Here is a 23,584-nt window from a genome sequence, read left to right on the forward strand (position 1 = left end):
TTTACAGCCACTTTTAACTAAATGTAAATAGACATCCCGTTTTTTTATTCCAGAGTGAGGGCAATTCATACAATACATTTAAACTGAGCTACTTTAATACCATCTCCGAACTTTCTACGACTCTGCTGTTCTTCGGCTGGTTCTTCCTGTATACGTTGATTGACAGATGTCTCGTCCAGTCAGCGGTGAGTAAACCCAAACCTATGGCGCTGTCTCAAACTTGTAATCCCAAACCAAATGGCTTGTTATCTTGTTTTCAAATTTGCCATTGTGTTTTCTGACTTGTTATAATGTTTTCTGAATTGTTGTTGTGCTTTCTGAATTGTTATTTTGTTTTTTAGACTTGCATTTGCGTTTGTTTTCAGAATTTGTGAGACTTGCTTTGCACTTCTCGGTCACCGTACGGGACAGGCGGAAGCACGCTGAACGACACACAAAAGCACTCTCTCGGCCGCGCGATCCCAGTTCTGCGATCAGTTCTCCTTGCGCCTTAATTGTCAAACACACACACACTGCTGTCAAAATGTCCATCGTGTGTAGTATCTCATGTAAATACAGTCGGTTATGGCTTAAGTGAACGTAAACAGGCGGGTGAAAACCGATTATGTGTCAGTATATTACGTTCATTTGGTCTTAAAGGGACAGTAGCCTAATTAAATCATTTTAATAAAACAACAAAAAATGTTAAATACATGTATACAGGTTAAACCTACTGTATTAGAAAAACGAGTGTATTATTTAATTTGTATCTATTGTATTTGTCTTATGGTTTGTAATTTGCTTTATTTTTATATAAAAATAACTATGTACAGGTATGTGTATATAAATAAAATTTCTCATATCGTGGTCATATGTCAAACAACCCCCAACCAAGGTAAAAAAAAAAAAAAAGAAATCATGGAGAAATCAGACTTACAAGGCATAACATTTTATTATACAGATAAATACCATAACTTTTCAAATTACACAAAATACGTGGGGCTCTATGGGCTTGAAATGAAAGAGATGAGTTTTTTTTGCATTCAAGGGCTCAAAAAGGATTCCTGCATCCTCAGCATTTCAAATCACATTGAATCATATATAGGTTTCGAGTCTTAAATCAGATGATGTGTGAGATACAATGCTTGAAATAAAGGAGCTATACTGCTTTTGACAAAATACAACTGTGCATTTCTATAGAAAAATATCTTAGAATTCATCTTGTAATGGCTGTGCTCTGTAAAAATGTTTATAAATAGAATAAACCTTATTTAGTATATAAATGTTCTTTGTTGTTTGTGCAACATTTGTTTTTAGAAAAATAACTCCATGTCCTGCCCTGTTATCATAAGAGCTCACAACTCTCCAGAAAACATATAAAAAGAGCCCGTACACATTGCTCTGCATTGTTGCACAGAAGTGAAATCCAACCAAATGAAACAAGTCCTTCAAGAGTACATTTGTGTGCCTTAAACATATTTTACCTCAGATTAGTTGTTTTGAATCAAATATGCAGGCGTTAATGCATTTAAAGACCACATGCAAACGAAAACTAAAATGAGGGTTTAAAGGAGAGACACTGAGTTTTCCAAGCCCTTTTACACTCACCAAACACTAGAAACAATATCTAGAATTATATATATCATAAATAAATCTTCAATAAACCTTCTGAAGAGGGAAACTGCACATTAGAATAACAAATAAAAGTAAAATGTCTAATTCTACAATATAGTGGCACATTTAAAATTAATTCCCAATGACTCTGTCAGTCAGAATTTGCATACTACAGATTTAAGACAAATACTTTATCTCTTATCTCTTATGTTGTTTGAGGTAAACTGAAGTAGTGTTAAAGACTCTTAAAGGCAATGTTCTACTTCCTCTAGTGCCACCTGACTGTGGCACTACCTGACTTTTCATACCGAAAGCATACAAGGTCACAAACATGCAAGCAAGCCCTCAACATCATCTTTTTTTTTTCCCTTTCAAAACATCTCAGCTGCTGTCACATGTCAAACCTGATATCTGGAGCACAATAACTCTTGCACAACATCGCATGCACAATGGCATAGGCTTAATTTACATAACACGACAAACAGCCAATTCCCAGAATTCAATAAATAACACACTTTATAAGACTTTTTGATTGTTTTTTTTTTGCTGATGCGCTGGGTTTCAAACTCCCATATGTTGATTCTTCAGCTCCCTCTGCCCTCTGGACACTACCTGGTGCCATTTGGATTTCAGAAAGGTCATTGACACTGTGTGGGTCGCCATCCAACACTAAAGGAATAAACGTAATACAGGGTTAAAAGATACAGTACATCCATAAAAAATGCAGATGGGGCTAGTTGTCACAGAGGCTGTAGCTAGCAGGTGTTTTGGATGTTGTCATTCAGGTCATTTAGTATGAGCAACTTCAAATATTTAACACCAAGAACTTATAAATGTCAAGTTTTGTGGTGAGGGGCCAACTAACAGGTTGCTGAGCATACTCAGCTTGATCGCTGTTGATGTAAGTTTGTGTTTTTGGAGACTTGTTATGACACATATTTGTTATTCAGAATTGATAGATGTTTTAGCTCTATGCAGGGTTTTTGATTATATTTTGTTGTCAAAGTTTTATATATATAATATAATATATATATATATATATATATATGTATATATATATATAATTTATATTTAAATGTAAATAATTTACATTAGCGAGAGGCTTGCTATAGCAAGCTAGCTTTGAAAACATAAGATCCCACCCTCCCTGCAAATTACTCTCCAAAGCCACACCTCCTCCAAAATACATGAACGCGCGCAGGCAGACCAAAGGCTAACCAGTGAGAAAACATTACAGTACAAAGCGCAAAATATTACAATAACGCCTTTCATTCTCGCTCGGTCTGCAATAGTGTAATAGATGACGTATCACCAGCTTAACAAAAATGTTTTTGAACCAAATCTCCTACCCTGCTTTTAAGTTGATACACTTATTTTTTGTGAATTATATTCTCCAATTGCCATATATTTGTAATAGCTGCTGGTTAAAAAGTGAAAATGAACTATACAATGAATGTAGATTTCAAGAATTTCTGGTTAAAGTGATCACATTTTTATTTTGCTTTTACATATTTTATTTAATTTCTGTAGGTAAACTCTATCAACCCTATTTTGCTGATTCGTGAAATCAAAATTTTGCTGAAAAGTCTATAATAGGCTGTTTCTAGTGACAATTCATGTTGCTTTTAACATATTTACTACTCAAAAGTTTGGGGTTGGTAAGATTTTAAAAATGTTTCTGAAAGAAGTATCTTATGCTCACTAAGGCTGCATTTATTTGATCAAAAATACAGTAAAAACAGTCATATTGTTAAATTACAACTCCAAATGAGTGTTTTCTATTTTAAAATATTTAAAATGTAATTTATTTCTGTGATGGGACAACTGAATTTTCAGCATCATTACTCCAGTCTTCAGTGTCACATAATCCTTCAGAAATCATTCTAATATGCTGATTTGCTCAAGAAACATTTCTTATTTCTTATGTTGTTATTATTATTATCAAAGCAACACAGTTGTGTTATATTTTAATATTTTTGTGGAAACCATTATACATTTTTTTCCAGGATTCGTTGATGATTAGAAAGAACAGCATTTATATGAGATAGAAATCTTTTGTTATAAATTTATCATTTAATATTAACATGATAAAAATATAAATTTCTTCCAAAAAATAAAAAATAAATAAAAAAATCGTACTGACCACAAAACTTTGAAAGGTATACTAAAAAATTTGGTGTAGAAACAATTTTCACTCAGAAACTGCTTATAAATTTCACAAACAATTACAAAGAAACAGGAAGTAACCGGTTAAATTAAACAACATTTTGAAGTAGAAAAACGTCTCAGGTTACGCATGTAACCATGGTTCCCTGAGAATAGGAAACGAGACGCTGCGTCCTCTAGAGGGCGCTAGGGGAACGCCTCCAGCGTGACTGGTGTCTGAAGCATGAATGAAAAAACGACAATGAACTTGACATTGGCAGGCGGTAGCCTATGACATAAAGAATAAAGCGAGTGCGGGTATAAAAGCGCACCTGCGGAAAACGTCATCCACTTCTTTGTCTGAAGGAGACGTAGGCAGGAATGCCCGAAGCATGGCAATGGGATGCAGCATCTCGTTCCCTATTCTCAGGGAACCATGGTTACATGCGTAACCTGAGACGTTCCCTTTCGAAAGGGAACTCCACGCTGCGTCCTCTAGAGGGCGCTAGGGGAACTGTATACCAACGCTGCCATGCTGAGGGATGAGTGCCAAAATAACTGGAACCAAAAGTCAAAGACTCAAGGAACATCATCCCTGCCCCAGCCAAATCGCTTTTGCCAGAACCCGAGCCACAAACCTCTACAGGCAGGCTCAAAGCTCGCCAACGCCATAGACTAGCTCACCCACCAAAGTATGGAACTCTAAGAGTGGAGGTCTCAGCATAACAACTCTCTAGAATGAGAGGAGACCTGGCTACACTCAATGCTAGAGGCAGTTAATGAGGCTCAAAAAGAAAGAGCCTACACATTAATACTGCCTAAGCGGAGCTATGCAGAGTGGAGGCTTCAGCAGAATGACTCTCTTAAACGAGAGGAAGCCTAACAACACTCAACCATAGTTGAGGAGCTCTTAAGAGTGGAGGTCTCAGCAAAACGACTCACTAAAATGAGAGGAGACCTGGCTACACTCAATGCTAGAGGCAGTTAATGAGGCTCAAAAAGAAAGAGCCTACACATTAATACTGCCTAAGCGGAGCTATGCAGAGTGGAGGCTTCAGCAGAATGACTCTCTTAAACGAGAGGAAGCCTAACAACACTCAACCATAGTTGAGGAGCTCTTAAGAGTGGAGGTCTCAGCATAACGACTCTCTAAAGCGAGAGGAGACCTAGCAACACTCAACACCAGAGGCAGTTAGTGAGGCTCCAAAACAAAGAGCTTACAAACTCATACTACTGCCAGATACAGAGTTTTGAAGAGTGGAGGCTCCAACAGTAAGACTCTCTTAAACGAGAGGAAGTTTAGCAACACTCAACCCTAGTTGAGGAGCTCTTAAGAGTGGAGGTCTCAGCATAACGACTCTCTAAAGCGAGAGGAGACCTAGCTACACTCAACGCCAGAGGCAGTTAGAGAGGTTCAAAAAGAAAGAGCCTACAGACTCATATTACTGCCTAAGCGGAGCTCTGGAGAGCGGAGGCTTCAGCAGAATGACTCTCTTAAACGAGAGGAAGCCTAGCAACACTCGATCCTGGAAGGGGAACTCTTAAGAGTGGAGGTCTCAGCATAACGACTCTCTAAAGCGAGAGGAGACCTAGCTACACTCAACGCCAGAGGCAGTTAGTGAGGCTCCAAAACAAAGAGCCTACAAACTCATATTACTGCTATAGATGGAGTTCTGAAGAGTGGAGGCTTCAGCAGGATGACTCTCTTAAATGAGAGGAAGCCTAACAACACTCAGCCCTAATAGATAAACTCTAAATAGTGGAGGCCTCAGCATGACGACTCTCTAGAACGCGAGGAGGCCTGTCTACACTCAGCGCTAGAGACAGTTAGTGAGGCTCACAAAAAAGGGCCTACACACCAAAAGTGCTGCCTAAGTGGAGCTCTGGAGAGTGGAGGCTTCAGATGAATGACTCTCTTAAACGAGAGGAAACCTAACAACACTCAATCCTAGTTTAGGAGCTCTTAAGAGTGGAGGTCTCAGCATAACGACTCTCTAAACTGAGAGGAGACCTAGCTACACTCAGCGCCAGAGGCAGTTAGTGAGGCTCAAAAGAAAGTGCCTACAACTCATATTACTGCCTACGCGGAGCTCTGGGGAGCGGAGGCTTCAGCAGGATGACTCTCTTAAATGAGCGGAAACCTAACAATGCTCGACCCTGGTAGGGGAGCTCTTAAGAGTGGAGGTCTCAGCATAACGACTCCCTAAAGCGAGAGGAGACCTAGCTACACTCAACGCCAGAGGCAGTTAGTGAGGCTCAAAAAGAAAGAGCCCACAACTCATATTACTGCCAAAGACGGAGCTCTGAAGAGCGGACCCTCTAAAGCGAGGGGAGTGCAATCATCCACCCTTATGGATCAGCGTACTCAATACAAAGACCCTCAGGTGAGGGGAGTACTCGAAAGCTCGACCTGAAGAGCGACGTATCAAGGAGGCCCACAAGAGCCTAACAGCCTAACAGTCATAGAGCTCTGTTGAGAGAACTCTAGGAACTATGATCTCAGCATAGCGACCCTCAAAGGGAGGGGAGCTACCAGGCTCAAGAACAGCTGATCAGGGAGGCTCACAGAGAGCCTCACAACCTGAAATAACTGCAAAACAAAAATAATAGACTCTTGTTTCCTGATCTTGGACTCTGGTTTGGGAGTGGACGTCCTGACCAGTTTGGGTGGTGGAGGCATCCTGGCCAGGCTAGACTGTGTCATCTCAGGCTCTTCATCTTCTGGTTCCTCTGGTGGAGGCAACTTCACCACCGGCTTCACATAGTAACTGTGATAAGCAGCATGTAGCTGCCCATTACCTGTGCTGGCAGGTTTGGGCTGGGGTTCAGGGGCCTTGGGGGGCTTTGGTGGGGGCACGTCCTGTAGCTTGATGGCCGGTACAGGAAGAGGGGTGGATACTTTGGTGATCTCTGCCACAATCGAGGCTCTCTCTTCTTTGCTTATCTTGCGAGCAACACTACTACTGTCCTTGCTTATCTTTCGGGCTACGCTGCTGTTGTCTTTGCTTATCTTCCGGCTGGTGCTGGCGCTGGGGTTGGGTGGCTGGCTCTGATGAGGGGAGAGAGGAGGTGATGGGGTCGGGCTTTGGGCAGGAGAGTGGCTTGGAGTCGTGCCGCGCCGATAGAAAGGGCTGCGGCGCCTTTCTTACCCGTGTTTGTTTTTCTAATTGTTTTTTTGTTTTTTTCCCCCGTTTGTTTCTCCCCGCTCAAATGGAGGAACGAGCGAGGTTCCTTGCCTTGGCTCATACGAACCCCAACCCGATTGTTTTCGACAATCGAGGGGGAAACCCTTGTGACGCTGTTCCGGATCAGGATAACTTACCATCGCCCCACGGAGCTCCCAGACACCACCGACCTTGGATGGAAGGAGTCAGTCATCTGGTGTCTGGAGAGTCTCCGATCCCGATCCGGGACCCATCTGCCGGCAGTTCCCGAGTCAAGTCTGTTAATGTGGGAAGCCCAAAGGACGTTAATGTGTTAAGCCCAGGGAGGGCTCCTGTTTCCCCGTTAAGCCCACGGAGGGCTTCAGATCCCCCGTTAAGCCCAGGGAGTAATTGTTTTTTTAGTTCAGTTAAGCCCCGGGAGGGCTCCTGATTCCCAGTCAAGCCCAGGGAGGGCTCCTGATTCCCAGTCAAGCCCAAGGAGGGCTCCTGATCCCCAGTCAAGCCCACGGAGGGCTCCTGATCCCCAGTTAAGTCCAGGAAGGGCTCCAGCTTCAAAGCTCGCTCCAGTGTTGGCTCCAGCCCCAGAGCTCACTCCAGTGCCCGCTCCTCGTAAGAGCTTTCTAGAGCGCCATCAAGTGCCCGCTCCTCCAGAGCGCCCCCCAGGATTCCTAGATTTCCCCAAGAAAATGGGGGGGGCATATACCCGTGGCCGAGCCAGCTAAGGCCACGGAGGATCTGCCATGGCTTCCTGAGTCCCATAATCCGCCATGGCTCCCTGATCCGCCCTGAAGGCACTCCTTGTCTCCGCCCTGTTCCAGTCCTGCACCAGCCTCCAGGGTGCCCGCCCTCTCTCCCTGATGGTACTGTTACAGCGCGGGACGCGCCATCCGGGAAGGGGGCGATCTGTCATGTGTATGTTCCCGTTTAGTTCCTGGTTGTTCTTATTTGGTCCTTCCTGTATTAGTTATCCCCATCACCTGTCTGCCCCTCGTTATCTGCCCTATTTAGTTCTAGCCCGTTCTGTTCTCCCTTGTCTGGAATTGTTTGTCAACTCCTTGTGCTACGTGTGATTCCCTGAAAAATAGAATTAAACTCCTTTGTTTTGTACTCCTGGTCTCCTCGCTCCGTGGTCCTCACAGTAGCAACCCGTGACAGTATGACAGTATTTACACAACTATCAATACTTAGTCGGGCAACCCTTAGCCTTAATGACAGCCTATAGTCTCCTGGGCATGCTGCCACCCAGCTTCATGCAAACCTGAACTTCACATTTTTTTTCCCCAGACTCTGTCTGAATAATTTTTGGTCCCAAATTTTTATCAGTTTTACTGGTAGTCCACTGTATGAAGAAATTTTGGGTATAATTAGTCACAGTTTACTTTATTTTGCTATCCTCATTTACACAAATTAACTATAGTGTTGTAGCGTCTGGACCACTCAAACACACAATATATATTTTGTTAGCTAGATTGAACAAATACTCTGTAACAGCCCAGGAAGCCGAACAGGCCCCTGGTTCCATGGTAACCCTGACACCCGATACATTACTGATTCGTTACAGTGTCCTGCACCCACTAGTAAAAAAATATAAAAAATGATATCTGGTCTCTGAATAATTTTTGGTTTGACTGTATATCCTTTGGTTATTTTCACACTTAATTATGCCCATTAAAATGTATTTTACAAGTTTTTGTTACTTTCACTGTAAATTTTTTTTGCTCTATGGTACATCATCTTTAATTTAATAGAGCTACTCCATTGCCGCGGCTTAGTACTGTAATCACACGCTTTGCTGTAATAATGTAGTTATAAATCTCCTAACTGTGATATTTTCAGAAATAGAAGTCGCGGTTTTTTTCATCTGAAACGTGCTGCGATTTATATTCCAAAGCCACTTGCGCTCTCTCACTCTCTCTCTCCCTACCGTTAAGTAACTTGTGCATTGTTTTACTTGTTTTTGACGTATCCGACCGAACTACAAACTTTCCAGTGATGTCTGTGAGAAAGGTATATTCATCGACAAGCTCGCGCATCTGCGCTGCCACGCGCACAATCCACTCAGTGTGCTTTGCTTATCAGCTCGCGCACATCAGCTATACAGTCAATACTGAATGTTTAACATTATATTCATTGCATCCATATACTTCGTAGACATCCTTAATCTCTAATAACTCCATTCTGCTGTCTGTTGTTCTGTTGTCGGTGTTTCATTGTCTGAATATGGCACTTAACACATGCTGTGTGGTATCGGCGTTTGGTATCAGGGCATTTTAACGAGTACGAGTACGAGTACAGGAGCTCAGTATCGGGCCCGATACCGATACCAGTATTGGTGCATCCCTAATAAATATAAAATAATATAAAGGAAATATAATAAATATATACATACATTCAAATATATAACAAATTAATATACAATTAATATTTAACAAATAAACATTCACATATTTATATTAATTATTAAATTATACTAATTAAATATATAAATTATATGAATTTAATTCTATATTTATATATTTCATGAAATTATTTAGAAAATATGCAATATAACATACAATAGATATTATTTCTCTAATTGGAATAAGTTTACACACACACTCACACTCACACACACAAAACATTTTACTCAGTGAAATTATGTAAGATAAATGTAAATACACCAAGCTGTAACACACCAATGTCACTCTGGTTCTTAAAGAAATATTGTGACTTTAATGCAACTTCATGTGTTTCTAATGGAAACCTTCTCAAGTCTATTCTGTAAAATAAAAGACACTTTTTGTAATGTGTGCGAATTGTTGTAATTCTCGAAACATGGTTTGCTCAGTCACCCTGTCAATGAAAACTTTCTGTCCAATCTGGATCAATTAACTAGTGAAACTCCATAAAGGGTAATGGCAAAACTATGAATGATGCAGTGCTGAGTCTGCATAATAGAGCTTTCCGGGAAAATCATACGGCTCCAACTAGCTTAAGCCCAAACAATTTAACAGCAGTTTAATTCACTTGACATCTCTGGCATCCATGATGACCGACTTCAAAGAGTGCGAGGGCATTCTTAATGTTTAAATGGCTTAAAGTATCCTCTGAAGATAATTTCTCATAATAACTTGATAAGAGCTCATGCTGTATGGAGGGTCCATTCTGCTTCTTTCTGTCTGAACAGAACTCCTGTCACAAGTTCCTGGCATTGTTTGCGTGATTTACTGGTCTAAAGGGACAATGCTAGCTCACTGCAGGCATAATTCACTGCCAAACACACAAGCTTGCTCTTCTATCATTTACAGAAGACACTTACATACTTATATGACCTGCTATTAACAAAGTTAATTGTTCTTAAAAATCATTACATAACACATAACGCATAACACATACTAATGAAAAAAAAGTATCTATTCAGGATGATTTTGATCATATGATGTCTAATGTTACAAGCCTTTGTGTAGAGTGTTATTTTCTAACCAACGCCAAGAACTGTTAATCTTGTAGCTGCGGAGCAACTTAAAAATAAAGTCCACATAATGCTCTAAGATTGCTTTGATCTCTCTGTAATCCTCAAGCAAGACTCTGAAAGTAAAAGACTGCTACCCTGGGATGGCACAATAGAAATATACTGTATTTGATGAACAAAACAATAATTACAATGTACTTGAACAATTGTATTCAAAATCAATGTAATATTAAATCCTTCATTACTATAAAATGAACAAACATTGAACAAGCACACATAAATGAAAAAAAAGAGTAACTTTTCTATGAAATTTGACAAACAATGACAAAGTAGCAGCAAGTAACACACTGAATTAAATGTGAAATTTTGAAGATATGAATTTCAGCATTTTCTTGTAAAACGTATTCCAATAATCTATTTAAAATTTCAAAAAATAAATTTTTACAGTGTATTTTTTTAGAACAATTAAATAATACATATATTTAAAGAAATATTTTAGCTAAATAAAAATTTGTTTTATATACATAATCTAATAACAATGTAATATGCATAAGCATAGGGTTCTGCATTTTCTGTGAATGAGGAATATTGTAATATATCAATTATGCATTTTATAATGAGTTAAATTTGCATTAATGATCATTCAGTGTAAAATTATTTAAAATACAAACATTTCCCATTTCATTTTGATGAAGGGGAACTTGAGTGTCACTTCTAGAGTTATGGGGGTACACAAGGCAAAAAGGTTGGGAAAAATTGCAGTATATTTGTATGTCAGTTAGAAGAAACAACATCATTGCCTTGTTTTTCAACATTATATGCATAATCATAATGCATACACCAAATCACTACAAATGGATTACAAGTGCAGAATGTAGGGAAACCTGTTGTAATGAAGTGTAATATAAAATCTACAACAACCCCATAGGTTAATAAGAATAATATGTTTCTTGTATTATTCATGACGGTTATAATGGATAATCCTGGCCATATTCCAGCACCATTAGACAGGCCTATGAGGGTGACTGCTCTGTTTAAAGTCCCCATGAAATCAAAATTAAAGTTTGTTGGGTGTTAGTATCAATATGTTAGTCTTAAGGTTATCTATAAGGCAGTGTGCTCCAAAACAGTGACAAAATTCGCATTTAGAAGATATAAGCATTCAAAGCTTTCAGTTCGTCACTTCCACCAAAACGGCTCAACGATTTCTTTGACGTCACATCGTACTTCAGCTTCTCATCAAACTTTCTGTCCAATCAAATGATCTCTAGAATCCGAAGCGCCCGCCCCCTACACTATAAAATAGACGCTGAAGCCGCGGCTGAATTCAGTCACTTGTCCACAGAATTAGTGTTTTCTGTACAGTGAATGGCACGTAGTGCACTATATAGGGCACAGGGAACTATTCAAGAACATTGAAGAAGTCTGGCTAACCACCGCACCGCACACACACTCTGCTCCGGTCCAGAGACACGACAGCACGGAGCGGATCACATGCGTGAGTCGGCGCAGACCACAAAATGTATCAGAGCTATGGCACTGAAAGGCCTCATCTTCAAAGGTTGTGCCGGAGTTACGCAATCACATCCGCTGCCTTTGTGGATTAGATTATGGCACCTGTGTAGTGCAGTTATGAAAAAATCATTTTCTTAATCAAATTTTCAATAACAATAATACTACTACTAATAATAAAATCATCTAAACATCATTAAATAAGACTTGTTTTCAGAGAAGATATCTTAAATGAAGTTCTCGAACATTAAAATGAATTATTAAAAAGCATAAAACTAAGTATATGCTTAAAAAGCAACAATAAAATTATCTGAATATAACTATCTTAAAGGGATAGTTCACCCAAAAATTAAAATTTGATGTTTATCTGCTTACCCCCAGGGCATCCAAGATGTAGGTGACTTTGTTTCTTCAGTAGAACACATATGATGATTTTTAACTTTAACCGTTGCAGTCTATCAGTCGTATAATGCATGGCAAAACGATTGGTTTGTGCCAGAAACCGAACAGTATTTATATAATTTTTTTACCTCTAATACACCACTATGTTCAACTGTCTTTGGGCGTGCCCACGGCATCCTGTGCGTGAGGTGTGTACGCGCTCTGGCGTAGCTTACGCAAGCATGCGTATACGTCACGCATTGTTTACACAGTGCACAGTCATTGTAGGTACGACGGCTAATCAAAATGGTACTTACTTGCGCTTATCCGGATTGTTCAAACCGACTTAAAACTAAAAGATTACTTTCTCTCGTGCGAACTCATTCGGGAGTGGTGACTTTCCACATATTCCCAACTTCTGAGCCTGCTCGCCTGAAGTTATGGTTGATTGCTCTTCGACTGGATATCAACACACCCATTAACGTAAACTACACCAGAGTGCGTACACACCTCACGCACCGGATGCCGTGCGCTTGCCCAAAGACAGTTGGACATTGTGGTGTATTAGAGGAAAAAAAAATATATAAATACTGTTCGGTTTCTGGCACAAACTGATCATTTCGTGTCTTAGGACATCAATGTGTCGTCACGAGCCGCAGGGTTTAATTTGGATTTGTCTGTGCATGTTTTTTTTACTCTCATAGATTTTGTTACCATTGCCATGCATTATACGACTGATAGACTGCAATGGTTAAAGTTAAAAATCATCATATGTGTTCTACTGAAGAAACAAAGTCACCTACATCTTGGATGCCCTGGGGGTAAGCAGATAAACATCAAATTTTCATTTTTGGGTGAACTATTCCTTTAAGTGAATTATTTGTAACTAAAAACAAAGACAAAAAATATTTAGAAAACGATTTTTATATTGTAACACAAAAAGCAATACTACTTAGTAATTAAATAACAAAATATTGGAAAATACTTGTTACCTTAAAAGAAGATCTCACAACATGATGAGGCATCAAGATGTATAATGAGAACTGTCATGTTGTCATGTGAAATTCAACTCCAAATATATAAGTGGTGGCAATACAACCTAACAGTCAGCATAAGGCATTTGACAAAGATCCAAAGGCCTCTCTTATGACATGAGAAGGATTATGAAATCTTTTCACCCACAGTTAAGAGACACAACTCAATTACCCCTGACATGAAGGCGGATGGCACTGAAGCGGTACCATTGTCTCAACATGCAACAGATCAAATTCAGAGACGCTACAACGCAACACAAACAAACCAATCTGGGTCATGACAAACACACAGATTCAGTCTGTGCAATCAACCTTAACCTTTTGTTTATTATCTACATTGTGAAGAATATTAATAGGCTCCCTAACCTAACAAAAGGAGCATGTGATACAGGGGATTTTGAATTTATTAAGCACTTCATAAATTCATGCCAGTGGAGTCTCGTGGGCATTTATGAAACATGCCATAATGTATTTCATACATTCTGATGGAATAATAATAACTGATTTATAGTCAATCTATGTATACTGTAGCAACCTTCTTTCAACACTAGATAAAATTATCTGTGTACTTTCTCAATACATTGTCCTGGCTTTTTTATAAAATAAAACTAATAATTAATTAGTTGTACCTCAGGTGAACTGAATTTGAGTACCGCCTCGAGGACCTTTCCCTCTCGCAAAAATGCCAATAAATAAATAAATAAATATAAAAAAAAGTATACATTTATATATATAATAATAATTATTATTATATAATTATATAATAATAATAATAATATTTCTTATGTATTATGTTTGTTTGTTTGTTACGAGAATCAGTTGTAACTGTGAGAATAATAAATACATACATTTATTTTTCTCACAACTGTGATTTTAAGTAATTGTGACTGTATTAAGAAAATACGTTAGAAAAATGTAAATATGTGCATATATGTACATATACACAAGAAACAATAAATAAAAATTAATACATATATTAATCATTTATTTACTTATAAATGCATGTTCTTGGCCTTCTTGGCCCCCACATGTCTACGTCACAATGTGGGAAGATTTGCATAACGCCGCCCAAATGTTCACGCAAAGAAAGAAGGCGTAACTTTGATTCTCGCAGTAGTATTGTTGTTGCCGCTGCTGCTGCCGCCATGTCGTGAAGACACTGTGTGTTTCGTTGTGAACTTTGTTTGGCCTTCCAAAAGAGGACATATCCGCTTCATCATGCCTGGAGATGATCTGTGCTGGTCGCTGAGGAAATACATCAACTTCTTGCTGTGGATCGCCGGATCGGCTTTCACCGTGGACGAAGCAGAGTCCAGCCCGGGGTCGTCACATGTGGTTGCCGCAAGCCCACCAGACGCTCCTTCGTTGAAACCGCCGGCCGTGCCATTCTCAAGCCCACCTGCCTCTGCTGACTCAAGCCGGCCTCCGCGTACTCTAGGACGCAGTGTGTGACAGTTTTTCGTTGTGAAAGCGAAACTACTTTGTTTGGCCTTTCAAAAGAGGACACGACTAGAAATCAGTGGTTAAGTTGTATTTACAACACTGTTCCAGAAGAGTTCAACCCAAATATTCAGATGTGTCCAGCGCATTTTATGGAGGACTGTTTCCTGATCCTGGGAGAGTAGACTACAATGCCGGCTGTTCTGACTCTCAGCCTGTAAGTAAGTTTTTTTATATTTAAAGAATTTGCCACTGACGATTCAAACGCGAGTTTTTTGGGCAGTGTAGAGTAGCACTTGTTGTTTGTAATTTCTCCGATCACAAATGCAGACATGGCTTTATGTTACGCTCCGGCCGGACAGGGCATCACAATATGGTAAGGAGTGTAACATTTCCGTCACACGCTTGAGGTATTCAGCCAATCACAACGCACTGGATAGCTGGCCATTCAGAGCACACCTCGCTTTTCAGACCGATGAGCTTTGTAAAAATTGACGTGTTTCAGAAAGGCGGGGCATAGAGGAGAAACAATAATGTACAGTATGTTTTTTTTAACCTTTCATTACATCAAATACACAAAATAAGGTTATTTTTAGCAGCATCATATGACCCCTTTAATACATTATACATTATTTATAATTATAGATGTCAAAATCTGAGCCATCAAGGTTGTATTGAAACGGCTTAAATAAATAGACAAAAAGAGAGATGAATTGTTGGGGGTCATAAGGTCAGGGCAGCACCTGGTCTCTTTGCACCTTGCACTGAGGAGGTGTGTAGTGACTGAGTGATTTAAAGGGAGGAGGGAAGAGGAGGTGCAGTCAGGGTTCAAAATGTCTGACTGAAGGAATGGACAGCTGCAGTTAGAGCCCTGCTCGCTGTTCTGCCATTCCAGCTCCCGACCATTCCAACTATCCCTCCGTTAGCTCCCTGTAAAGGACACACTCGCTCCAAATATAGCGCAATTAACGTCACTCTATAAACCTCATCGGGTAGACCATTTCAAATAGGGCCTAAAGACAACCATGGCGACAGTGCAGCGTTTTTTCCTGATGTGTTACAAAGGCATACTTAACCTCTGCACTAATCTGCCATAAGCCAGAAATGTCAATTACGAGTGCTAGTGTTTACTCTTCTGAGCGCGATGTTTGAGAGCTAGTGGGAGAACCAGGCAACACTGGGGATCAGGCGGATCAGGCCAGATCATTTCAGAAAGCCACTTTGTTTTCATACGACACTTCAAATTGAAGTAGGTTTGTTTCTGCTTTGAAAACATCATTATATAAAACAAAAATAACTGTTTTGAGTATATTTTAAAATGTAATTTATTCCTCTGATGGCAAAGCTGAATTTTCAGCAGCCACTACTCCAGTCTTCAGATGATGTCACATGATGCTACACTGAAAGTGTTGTTTAACTGGTTGCAGTGATTGTTCAAGCAGACTCCGTGTGTACTGTACAGTAGTTACTATTTGGAAAGAAAATCATGATGTGGGGGCTAATACTTTCGTTAAAAAATGTTTGTAAATTCTAAGCATTGCAAATGAGCAAACGGGACCGGGAAATGACCCGGAATTTCTAATTAACATAGAAACATATGGGCAGCATATTGCATGTGAGTCCTGTAAAAGAAACCTAACCTAAATAAATAAACAGAGAAGTGCTAACACTTGCAACTCTTGAAATGTGAATGTCTGGCCAGTTTTAGCATGCAGGGTATGTACTGAAAACGTATCATATTAAATAAACACGGCAGTTGTGACCTCAAGCGTGTTAGTCATTAAATCTAGTGGCACTTATTATAGGCTCATTAACAAATTATATCCTCCCTGGGATTAATCTGAACTATCAGATGCACTTCTATCCAAATGAACCTGTCTATTTGAATGGATCTAGCCTGACACATCATGCCCACTGAATTCAATTTATCAACAAAACTGTACTATTATTTGCAAATTTATATATACTACCATTCAAAAGTTTGGGATCAGTAATTTTTTTTTAAAGAAATTCAGCATTCAGGATGCATTTAATTACCAAACTTGACAGCAAAGACATTTATAATGTTACAAAATATTTCAAATAAATGCTGTTCTTTTAAACTTTTTATTCAGCACCAACTCAGGATATTATAATGATTTTTGAAAGATCATGTGACACTAAAGACTAGAGTAATGGCTGCTGAAAATTCAGCTTTGCTATCACAGGAATGAATTACATTTGAAAATATAGAAAAATAGAAATAGCCAATTAAATTGTAACAAAATTTCACAATATTACTGTTTGACTGTATTTTTGATTAAAAATGCAGAAGCATAAGAGAATTCAAAAACATGAAAAAAATATTACCAACCCAAACGTTGTAACGGTAATTTATGTATTTTTTATTCTGCTTATGTCCACAGTTACTCTGTGTGTTTTCTGTGCAATTTGTCTTAAATAGGCACACTCTTACGTTACAAATTCTTACAAAACCAGTTTCGCTTCATCACTGAATAAGAAGGAATGAGGTAGTGTTAAACAATCTGGCATTAGATTTCACAAATAATGGATTGTAGTAAATCAGGTCACTAAGAGAGTAAAAATAAATGGTAGAACAAAAAAGTGAGCTCAAATCAGCAAATCAGAGCAACAGTAGTTCTCCCGAAACAGCTCAGTTTAATTAAGATTTTATCTCCCTAGCAGCTCTCACAAAGACTTCACAGGTAAGTGTAAGACATGATTCATTTGCACAGTCATATCCTGTCCAACATGAGCGTCTCCTTTTGAAGGTGATTTCCAGTTATAGATCTGCAGAAGGTTATGTACCAAGCCCCTTGTGAGTTTGACCTTTCTCCCTTGACCTCCCTGTGCTCAGCTGGCAGGAGTTTATGGTGTAGTTTGGGTGGGGTTTGCTTCTGAAAACTAAGAAGTGTTTCTGGGACCTTTTCCATGAGAGCTGAGCGGCACAATAGAGCTGTAACTTGACATGCCCTCTTCTTATCTGAATCTGCTTACTGAGAGCAATGTGCCGTACGCACAACACACTCAACAAGCCTAACATTCCTCATCCAGAGAACATTCTCGGTTTGATATGGACAACATTCTTTGGCTGCTGTCGGAAGTACTTCCAAAGGGAACTAGAACAATCACAGAGGAACAGACTACTAATACTAGTGCTCTGTAATGTTGAGTAATAAACTTAATTTGTTTTGAATAGGACTGTCAATGCACACTGCAAAAATTATTTTTATAATTATAAAATTATACAAAAAGTAATTTTGTCTTGTATTTTTAGGAAAATATCTAAACATTCTTAAATCACGGTACATTGAAAAGCAAAAGTAAAATACAATGTTGTTTTCTGAAAAATTCATCAAAATGAAGTGACATTATGCTTCAAACAAATATTTGCCAATGGGGTAAGAAAAAAAACAAAACTTGTTTTCCCATTGCATTTAAGTGTAATTTGCTCATTGTGCACAATTAATGATAAAAATAACATTAAACATAAAAAAACAATGTTCCTAATCCGCTACCACATCAGTATTAGAATGTGAATCTGCAAGTGCAAAATTTAAAGGGTCAATTTAGAGGAAAACGCATTCCTGTAGCTTCAAACATGAACAGACAAAATGGAAGTTCCTTTAGATAAAATTTTCTGACAAATGCATAAATGTAATAAGAAAATGTTTATGTATTATGTAGAGATATTCTGATATTTACCATCACTTCCCAGTCCCACTGCATTAAAAAAAACTAAGCTTGCAAAACTGTCAGTCCCCCCCCCCAAAAAAACCCTAAAAACATTTAAGTGTTACATATAGATAAATATTTTAAATAGATACATACAATGTTCCCTCTAATTTTTTTTCTTGCTGAGCAAAACTTCTCTCTATTGGGCGGACATTTTGGCCACCTGAGCAAAAACATTCTTTATATCACACCTGTACAGCGCGCACACAAAAAAGTGTGTAACTTTTAACTTGAATGTGCTATTTATATTTGATTTGACCCTTGATGTAACTAAATGATGCACATTTTAGGCTACCTGAGAAAACATTTTTACAGTGCTGTTTTACCAAGAAATTATATTAAAAATAATAAAAAAAAAAAAAAAAAAAATCACACAGAACATTTCAATTCTTTATTATAATATAATATAATACAATTAGGGCTGTCAACGTTAACGCATTAACGCACGCGATTAATTTTACAATCCTTAACACGTTAAAATAATTTAACGCAATTAACGCAAAATTATCGAAGCACAATTTCTATTCTAACCCTTTAACCCAATTTTGCTTCTCTGCATGCGATCAGATCATTTTAAGCTGCTAAACTCCGGGAAAGTTTTCAGTCCACTGATCCAGTAAGCGAATGCATTCAAACAATCTGTCCCAGGCTGATTACATCAGAGATTGCAGAGAGAACAGAGACTCGTGTTGCGTTTTCAGTGAATTATTCATCCCAGTGTGTTTCGCTTTTAAACACGAGCTCTGTCATATTCTGTGATTGTCTCTGAAGAGCGCGAGCCCTCACACGTAAAGTTTTGATGGATGAAGACTGTAATCAAGGTAAAGACGATTGCGGTGGCGTACAGGAGTCGTACAGTACAGTAAGCACGCATAAGTCCGTTATAATAATGCGTGTATGAGTGCCCTTGACGCACTGATCGCACATTGTATTTATGCACAGGCACAGACATTTCCATACATTCTCGTTGTTTCCACACACATTCATGATAATGTTTTGATTCGTCATGTTTATGTTGCTGTGTTTAGTTATTCTGAATGGATCCGTGTACTGTAGTAGATATATGCAGTCAGCAGGCGGTTGGTTTAGTTTTTTTTTGGCATCTCTTATAATATAATATAATACAATTAGGGCTGTCAACGTTAACGCATTAACGCACGCGATTAATTTTACAATCCTTAACACGTTAAAATAATTTAACGCAATTAACGCAAAATTATCGAAGCACAATTTCTATTCTAACCCTTTAACCCAATTTTGCTTCTCTGCATGCGATCAGATCATTTTAAGCTGCTAAACTCCGGGAAAGTTTTCAGTCCACTGATCCAGTAAGCGAATGCATTCAAACAATCTGTCCCAGGCTGATTACATCAGAGATTGCAGAGAGAACAGAGACTCGTGTTGCGTTTTCAGTGAATTATTCATCCCAGTGTGTTTCGCTTTTAAACACGAGCTCTGTCATATTCTGTGATTGTCTCTGAAGAGCGCGAGCCCTCACACGTAAAGTTTTGATGGATGAAGACTGTAATCAAGGTAAAGACGATTGCGGTGGCGTACAGGAGTCGTACAGTACAGTAAGCACGCATAAGTCCGTTATAATAATGCGTGTATGAGTGCCCTTGACGCACTGATCGCACATTGTATTTATGCACAGGCACAGACATTTCCATACATTCTCGTTGTTTCCACACACATTCATGATAATGTTTTGATTCGTCATGTTTATGTTGCTGTGTTTAGTTATTCTGAATGGATCCGTGTACTGTAGTAGATATATGCAGTCAGCAGGCGGTTGGTTTAGTTTTTTTTTGGCATCTCCATGTGGTCCTGTTCAGTATCGCAACTTGGCTTCTCTAAAATGTAAAAAAGCTCTTTGCTGTTGCACTGTACACATACTATACAATTCAGTTTTTTTTTTCATATGTGCTTATATGGGCTCCTCATCATTTTCACATGACGTCACACCCTTACAGGAACGCCCACATGGAGGGCAAAAAAGGCTTTCACGCACGAGCAGATCCATTCCCTCAAGAGAAAACTGTTCAGTTTTTCCGCTTGCAAATTCCACCATGTAAATAGCGAATCCGCCATGGCGGGAGCGCAACTGGCTTTTAAAGGGAATGGGAGATGAGACTCTGATTGGTTTATTGCACGTTACACCCAAAACACACCCATTACTCATTAAGAGAATAGGGGCAACCCTTTTAGACCATGTGCCGGGCGCGCCGGTCATTTTTTCTGTTCTTAAACTAGCAAAAGCGGATTTGGACACGCCCTAAGCGCAATTGCGCCGTGCGCTTTAGACCATGCACTTAGATCGTTAAAATAGAGCCCTTTAACGGTTTGCCCGAGCATTTCAATTATTTTGCATTTACCAGAATTGAATCAAATGGCTTTCCCAGTTCTTTTTTTTTTGTGCATGTTCTTTGCATGGCATATTATTTCTTCTGCACGGTCACAACGTAAGAAGTGTGCGGGCAGCTTAGAGGGAACATTGGATACTTCACGAGTTCACACTTACATATAATGAACCGAGTAAAGGTTATGCGTATTTGGCGTGCTGTCCGGGGAGAGGGCTCCGAGCTCGGTAATTACTTTCGAGCCCGGGGTACTCCCCCTGTCCGGGGAGAGGGGTCCGAGCTCGGGATTAAGCCCGGACCCAGAATGCTCCCCCGAGTGTTCCTCCCCGTGCTGGGGTAGGAACGGGCTGAAGGTGAGGAGTCGGGGTGGTGGAGGGATGCTAAAGACAGGAGATAATGGAGGTAAGGCTGCTTTGATTATTTATAGAGGTTCTCTCTTGTGCTGATTGGATAGATGGTGTAATTACTGATGATGAACTGGCCGTGTTAATTATCTGCGCGCGCTCCTCCCGAAACTTGTTAATAAAACATCACATAGTATAACATTTATCTTTATTTTATTTTACATTTACATTTCGTCATGTAGCATATGCTTTTATCCAAAGCGACTTACAAATGAATACAGTACCCTCAGCAGAGCTCCACTGAGCTAGGTTTATGTGGAGAGAAGGTATCTGTTGCGAGGAATGTAAGTGAGGGTGTGTGGTTATAATCTGGTGGCTTTTATAATGGGTATTTTCAGGGGGTGTGTGTAGGTGGGAAAGGAAAACCTTTCTTCTGTAACTTACCTGGCTGATGGAAGCTTGGAGATAGTTCATAAGCCACAGCTCTGGCTAAGTCTGATTCCTGACATGCTGCAAGTGCGGCCTGGTCTGCTGCTTCACTCTTAGTCCTTGCGTGGGTTGTCCTGTACACACACGACAGAGAAAGTTATATCAAACAATGATAATTTTTTACAGCATTTAAATAAATGTAAAGAAGTGTTTTGCTGTGAAAGTGTGCTTGTGCCATGTATATATTTTAAATTCTGAAATATAAATACATATAAATGCAAATACATTAAGGTCATGAAATTCTTTGAATGAGTGCTTTGCTGAATGCTTGTGCCTGAGTTATTGAAACGAGGATGCATTAACGTATGTATTGATGTGGCCTGCCTTTAGCTGTGTATAGGAAGGAGGAGGAGGGCAGTGGGGATCTGTGTGTATGTGCACATGTGTGCTGCTCGATGCATGTGTGTATATGGAGGGTGGAGGATTCCTCTGCCTAAATCGTACTATGGGGTGTGCTGATCCCCCGTTTTTGTCAAATCCAAATCCTGCTTTTACAAATGGATGGGGACAAAGCATTTAATCCAGTCAGAGGGCACAGACCACAGGAACACATCCCTCTTACTCAGCAGAAAACATGCATGGCGAGAAAACTAGACCTGTATTCAAAAATAAATAAATAAATAAAAATGTATTGCTCATTTGGAAAAATGTATACGTATTATGTACAGATATAGTGTCACTTCCCAGTCCTACTGCTTTTAAGAAAACTTAAGCTTGCAAAATGGGTCTTTCGGAATTCAAATTTCTGAAAGGATGTAAGATCTGCATTTAAATGTTATAAAGATAAATATTAATAGTATAATATTTATCTATACGTTATTTAAATTTTAATTGAAATATTCTAACAAATCTTTGTTACAGAAACCCACAGTTTTTTTATTTAAATATTTTTTACATATAAATAATATAAAATACTAATATGTACACCTAATATTTCACTTTTAATATTTAGATCGTCTCATTTACATATGTAAACCTTGTTCCCTGAAGGAGGGAACGCAGACGTTACGTCAGAACGACTGATGGATTGGGATCTCGTTCAGGATTAATAAACTTTTAATAAACTACAGAACAGCTCGAGCAGGAAGCGGCGCGCCTCGCGCGGGCAGTGCTTATATGCTCCGAGAACGGACACTGCAGTAGTGATACAAAACACACAGGTCTGTTAAGAGCTATACTTTTAATATAGACAAATTATTATTAGGCTGGGTAAGTTTTTTTTATGACTGCCATATTCGCAAGTATTTTCCAAGCAAATTAAGTGCACGTTTTTATCATGTGTAAAAATACTGATTAACGTGGCGGATAAAAGCAGCTAGTTTTTTTTACACCAACAATATACTATAGGCGTACTTACAGAACTCAGGTGATTTTTCAAACTTGATGTGTTGTTGTGGTAGGCCAATTTCAAACCGCATATTTGGCACACCCTGCATTACAGCCTGGGTGTGCCAAACGACTTTTTTACGCCCCTCGGGCCGGGCTTCGGGCCAATTTTCACGTCATAGTTCAGACGTGGGCCGGGCCTCGGGCCTGTTTTAGGCTTCTCCTTATTTTTATATTTTAGACATCTGTAGCGTCTGGAACCCCATGAGCTGATTCGCTACACATCCATCAATTAGTGATGAAAAAATTGCCGCACTGGTGGAAACAACACGAGACCTCTATTTAGTGTCCTGCCAGCAGCAGCATGCGTGCTGTCAGCGCAGCTGAAGAGTTCTGCGTTCAAATGCACACAATAGGCTAAAGCTTGCCTCAAAGCCCCAGCAAAAGTAATTACCATGAATGTGTCAGGGGGAAATAGTAAGGAGATATTTTAATTATTTACTAATAAACTAGTGTTTTCTGAGTCCGTGTCGCAAAGATGAAGATGACGATCCTGACTCGCCATCTCTTCATTAGACGCGCCTTTAGAGAGAAGTGCATCTTTACGAAT

The 23,584-nt window shown here is 39.3% G+C and overlaps 1 protein-coding gene across 1 annotated transcript in view; it reads right to left on the minus strand.

The window, feature by feature from the left end:
* Positions 1-6,229: 6,229 nt before the first annotated feature.
* LOC107596049 (junctophilin-1-like) overlaps positions 6,230-23,584 on the minus strand; it is a 68,085-nt gene continuing 50,730 nt past the window's right edge. The window contains exons 3-4 of the mRNA XM_016286656.1: positions 21,604-21,722; positions 6,230-6,882 (exon numbers count right to left, since the gene is read on the minus strand). Coding sequence (XP_016142142.1) covers positions 6,230-6,882; positions 21,604-21,722 — 772 coding nt within the window. The remainder of the gene's footprint in view (positions 6,883-21,603; positions 21,723-23,584) is intronic.

This window comes from Sinocyclocheilus grahami, unplaced genomic scaffold (genome assembly GCF_001515645.1).
Source record: "Sinocyclocheilus grahami isolate Dianchi unplaced genomic scaffold, SAMN03320097.WGS_v1.1 scaffold213.1, whole genome shotgun sequence".
In the NCBI taxonomy this organism is placed as follows: domain Eukaryota; kingdom Metazoa; phylum Chordata; class Actinopteri; order Cypriniformes; family Cyprinidae; genus Sinocyclocheilus; species Sinocyclocheilus grahami.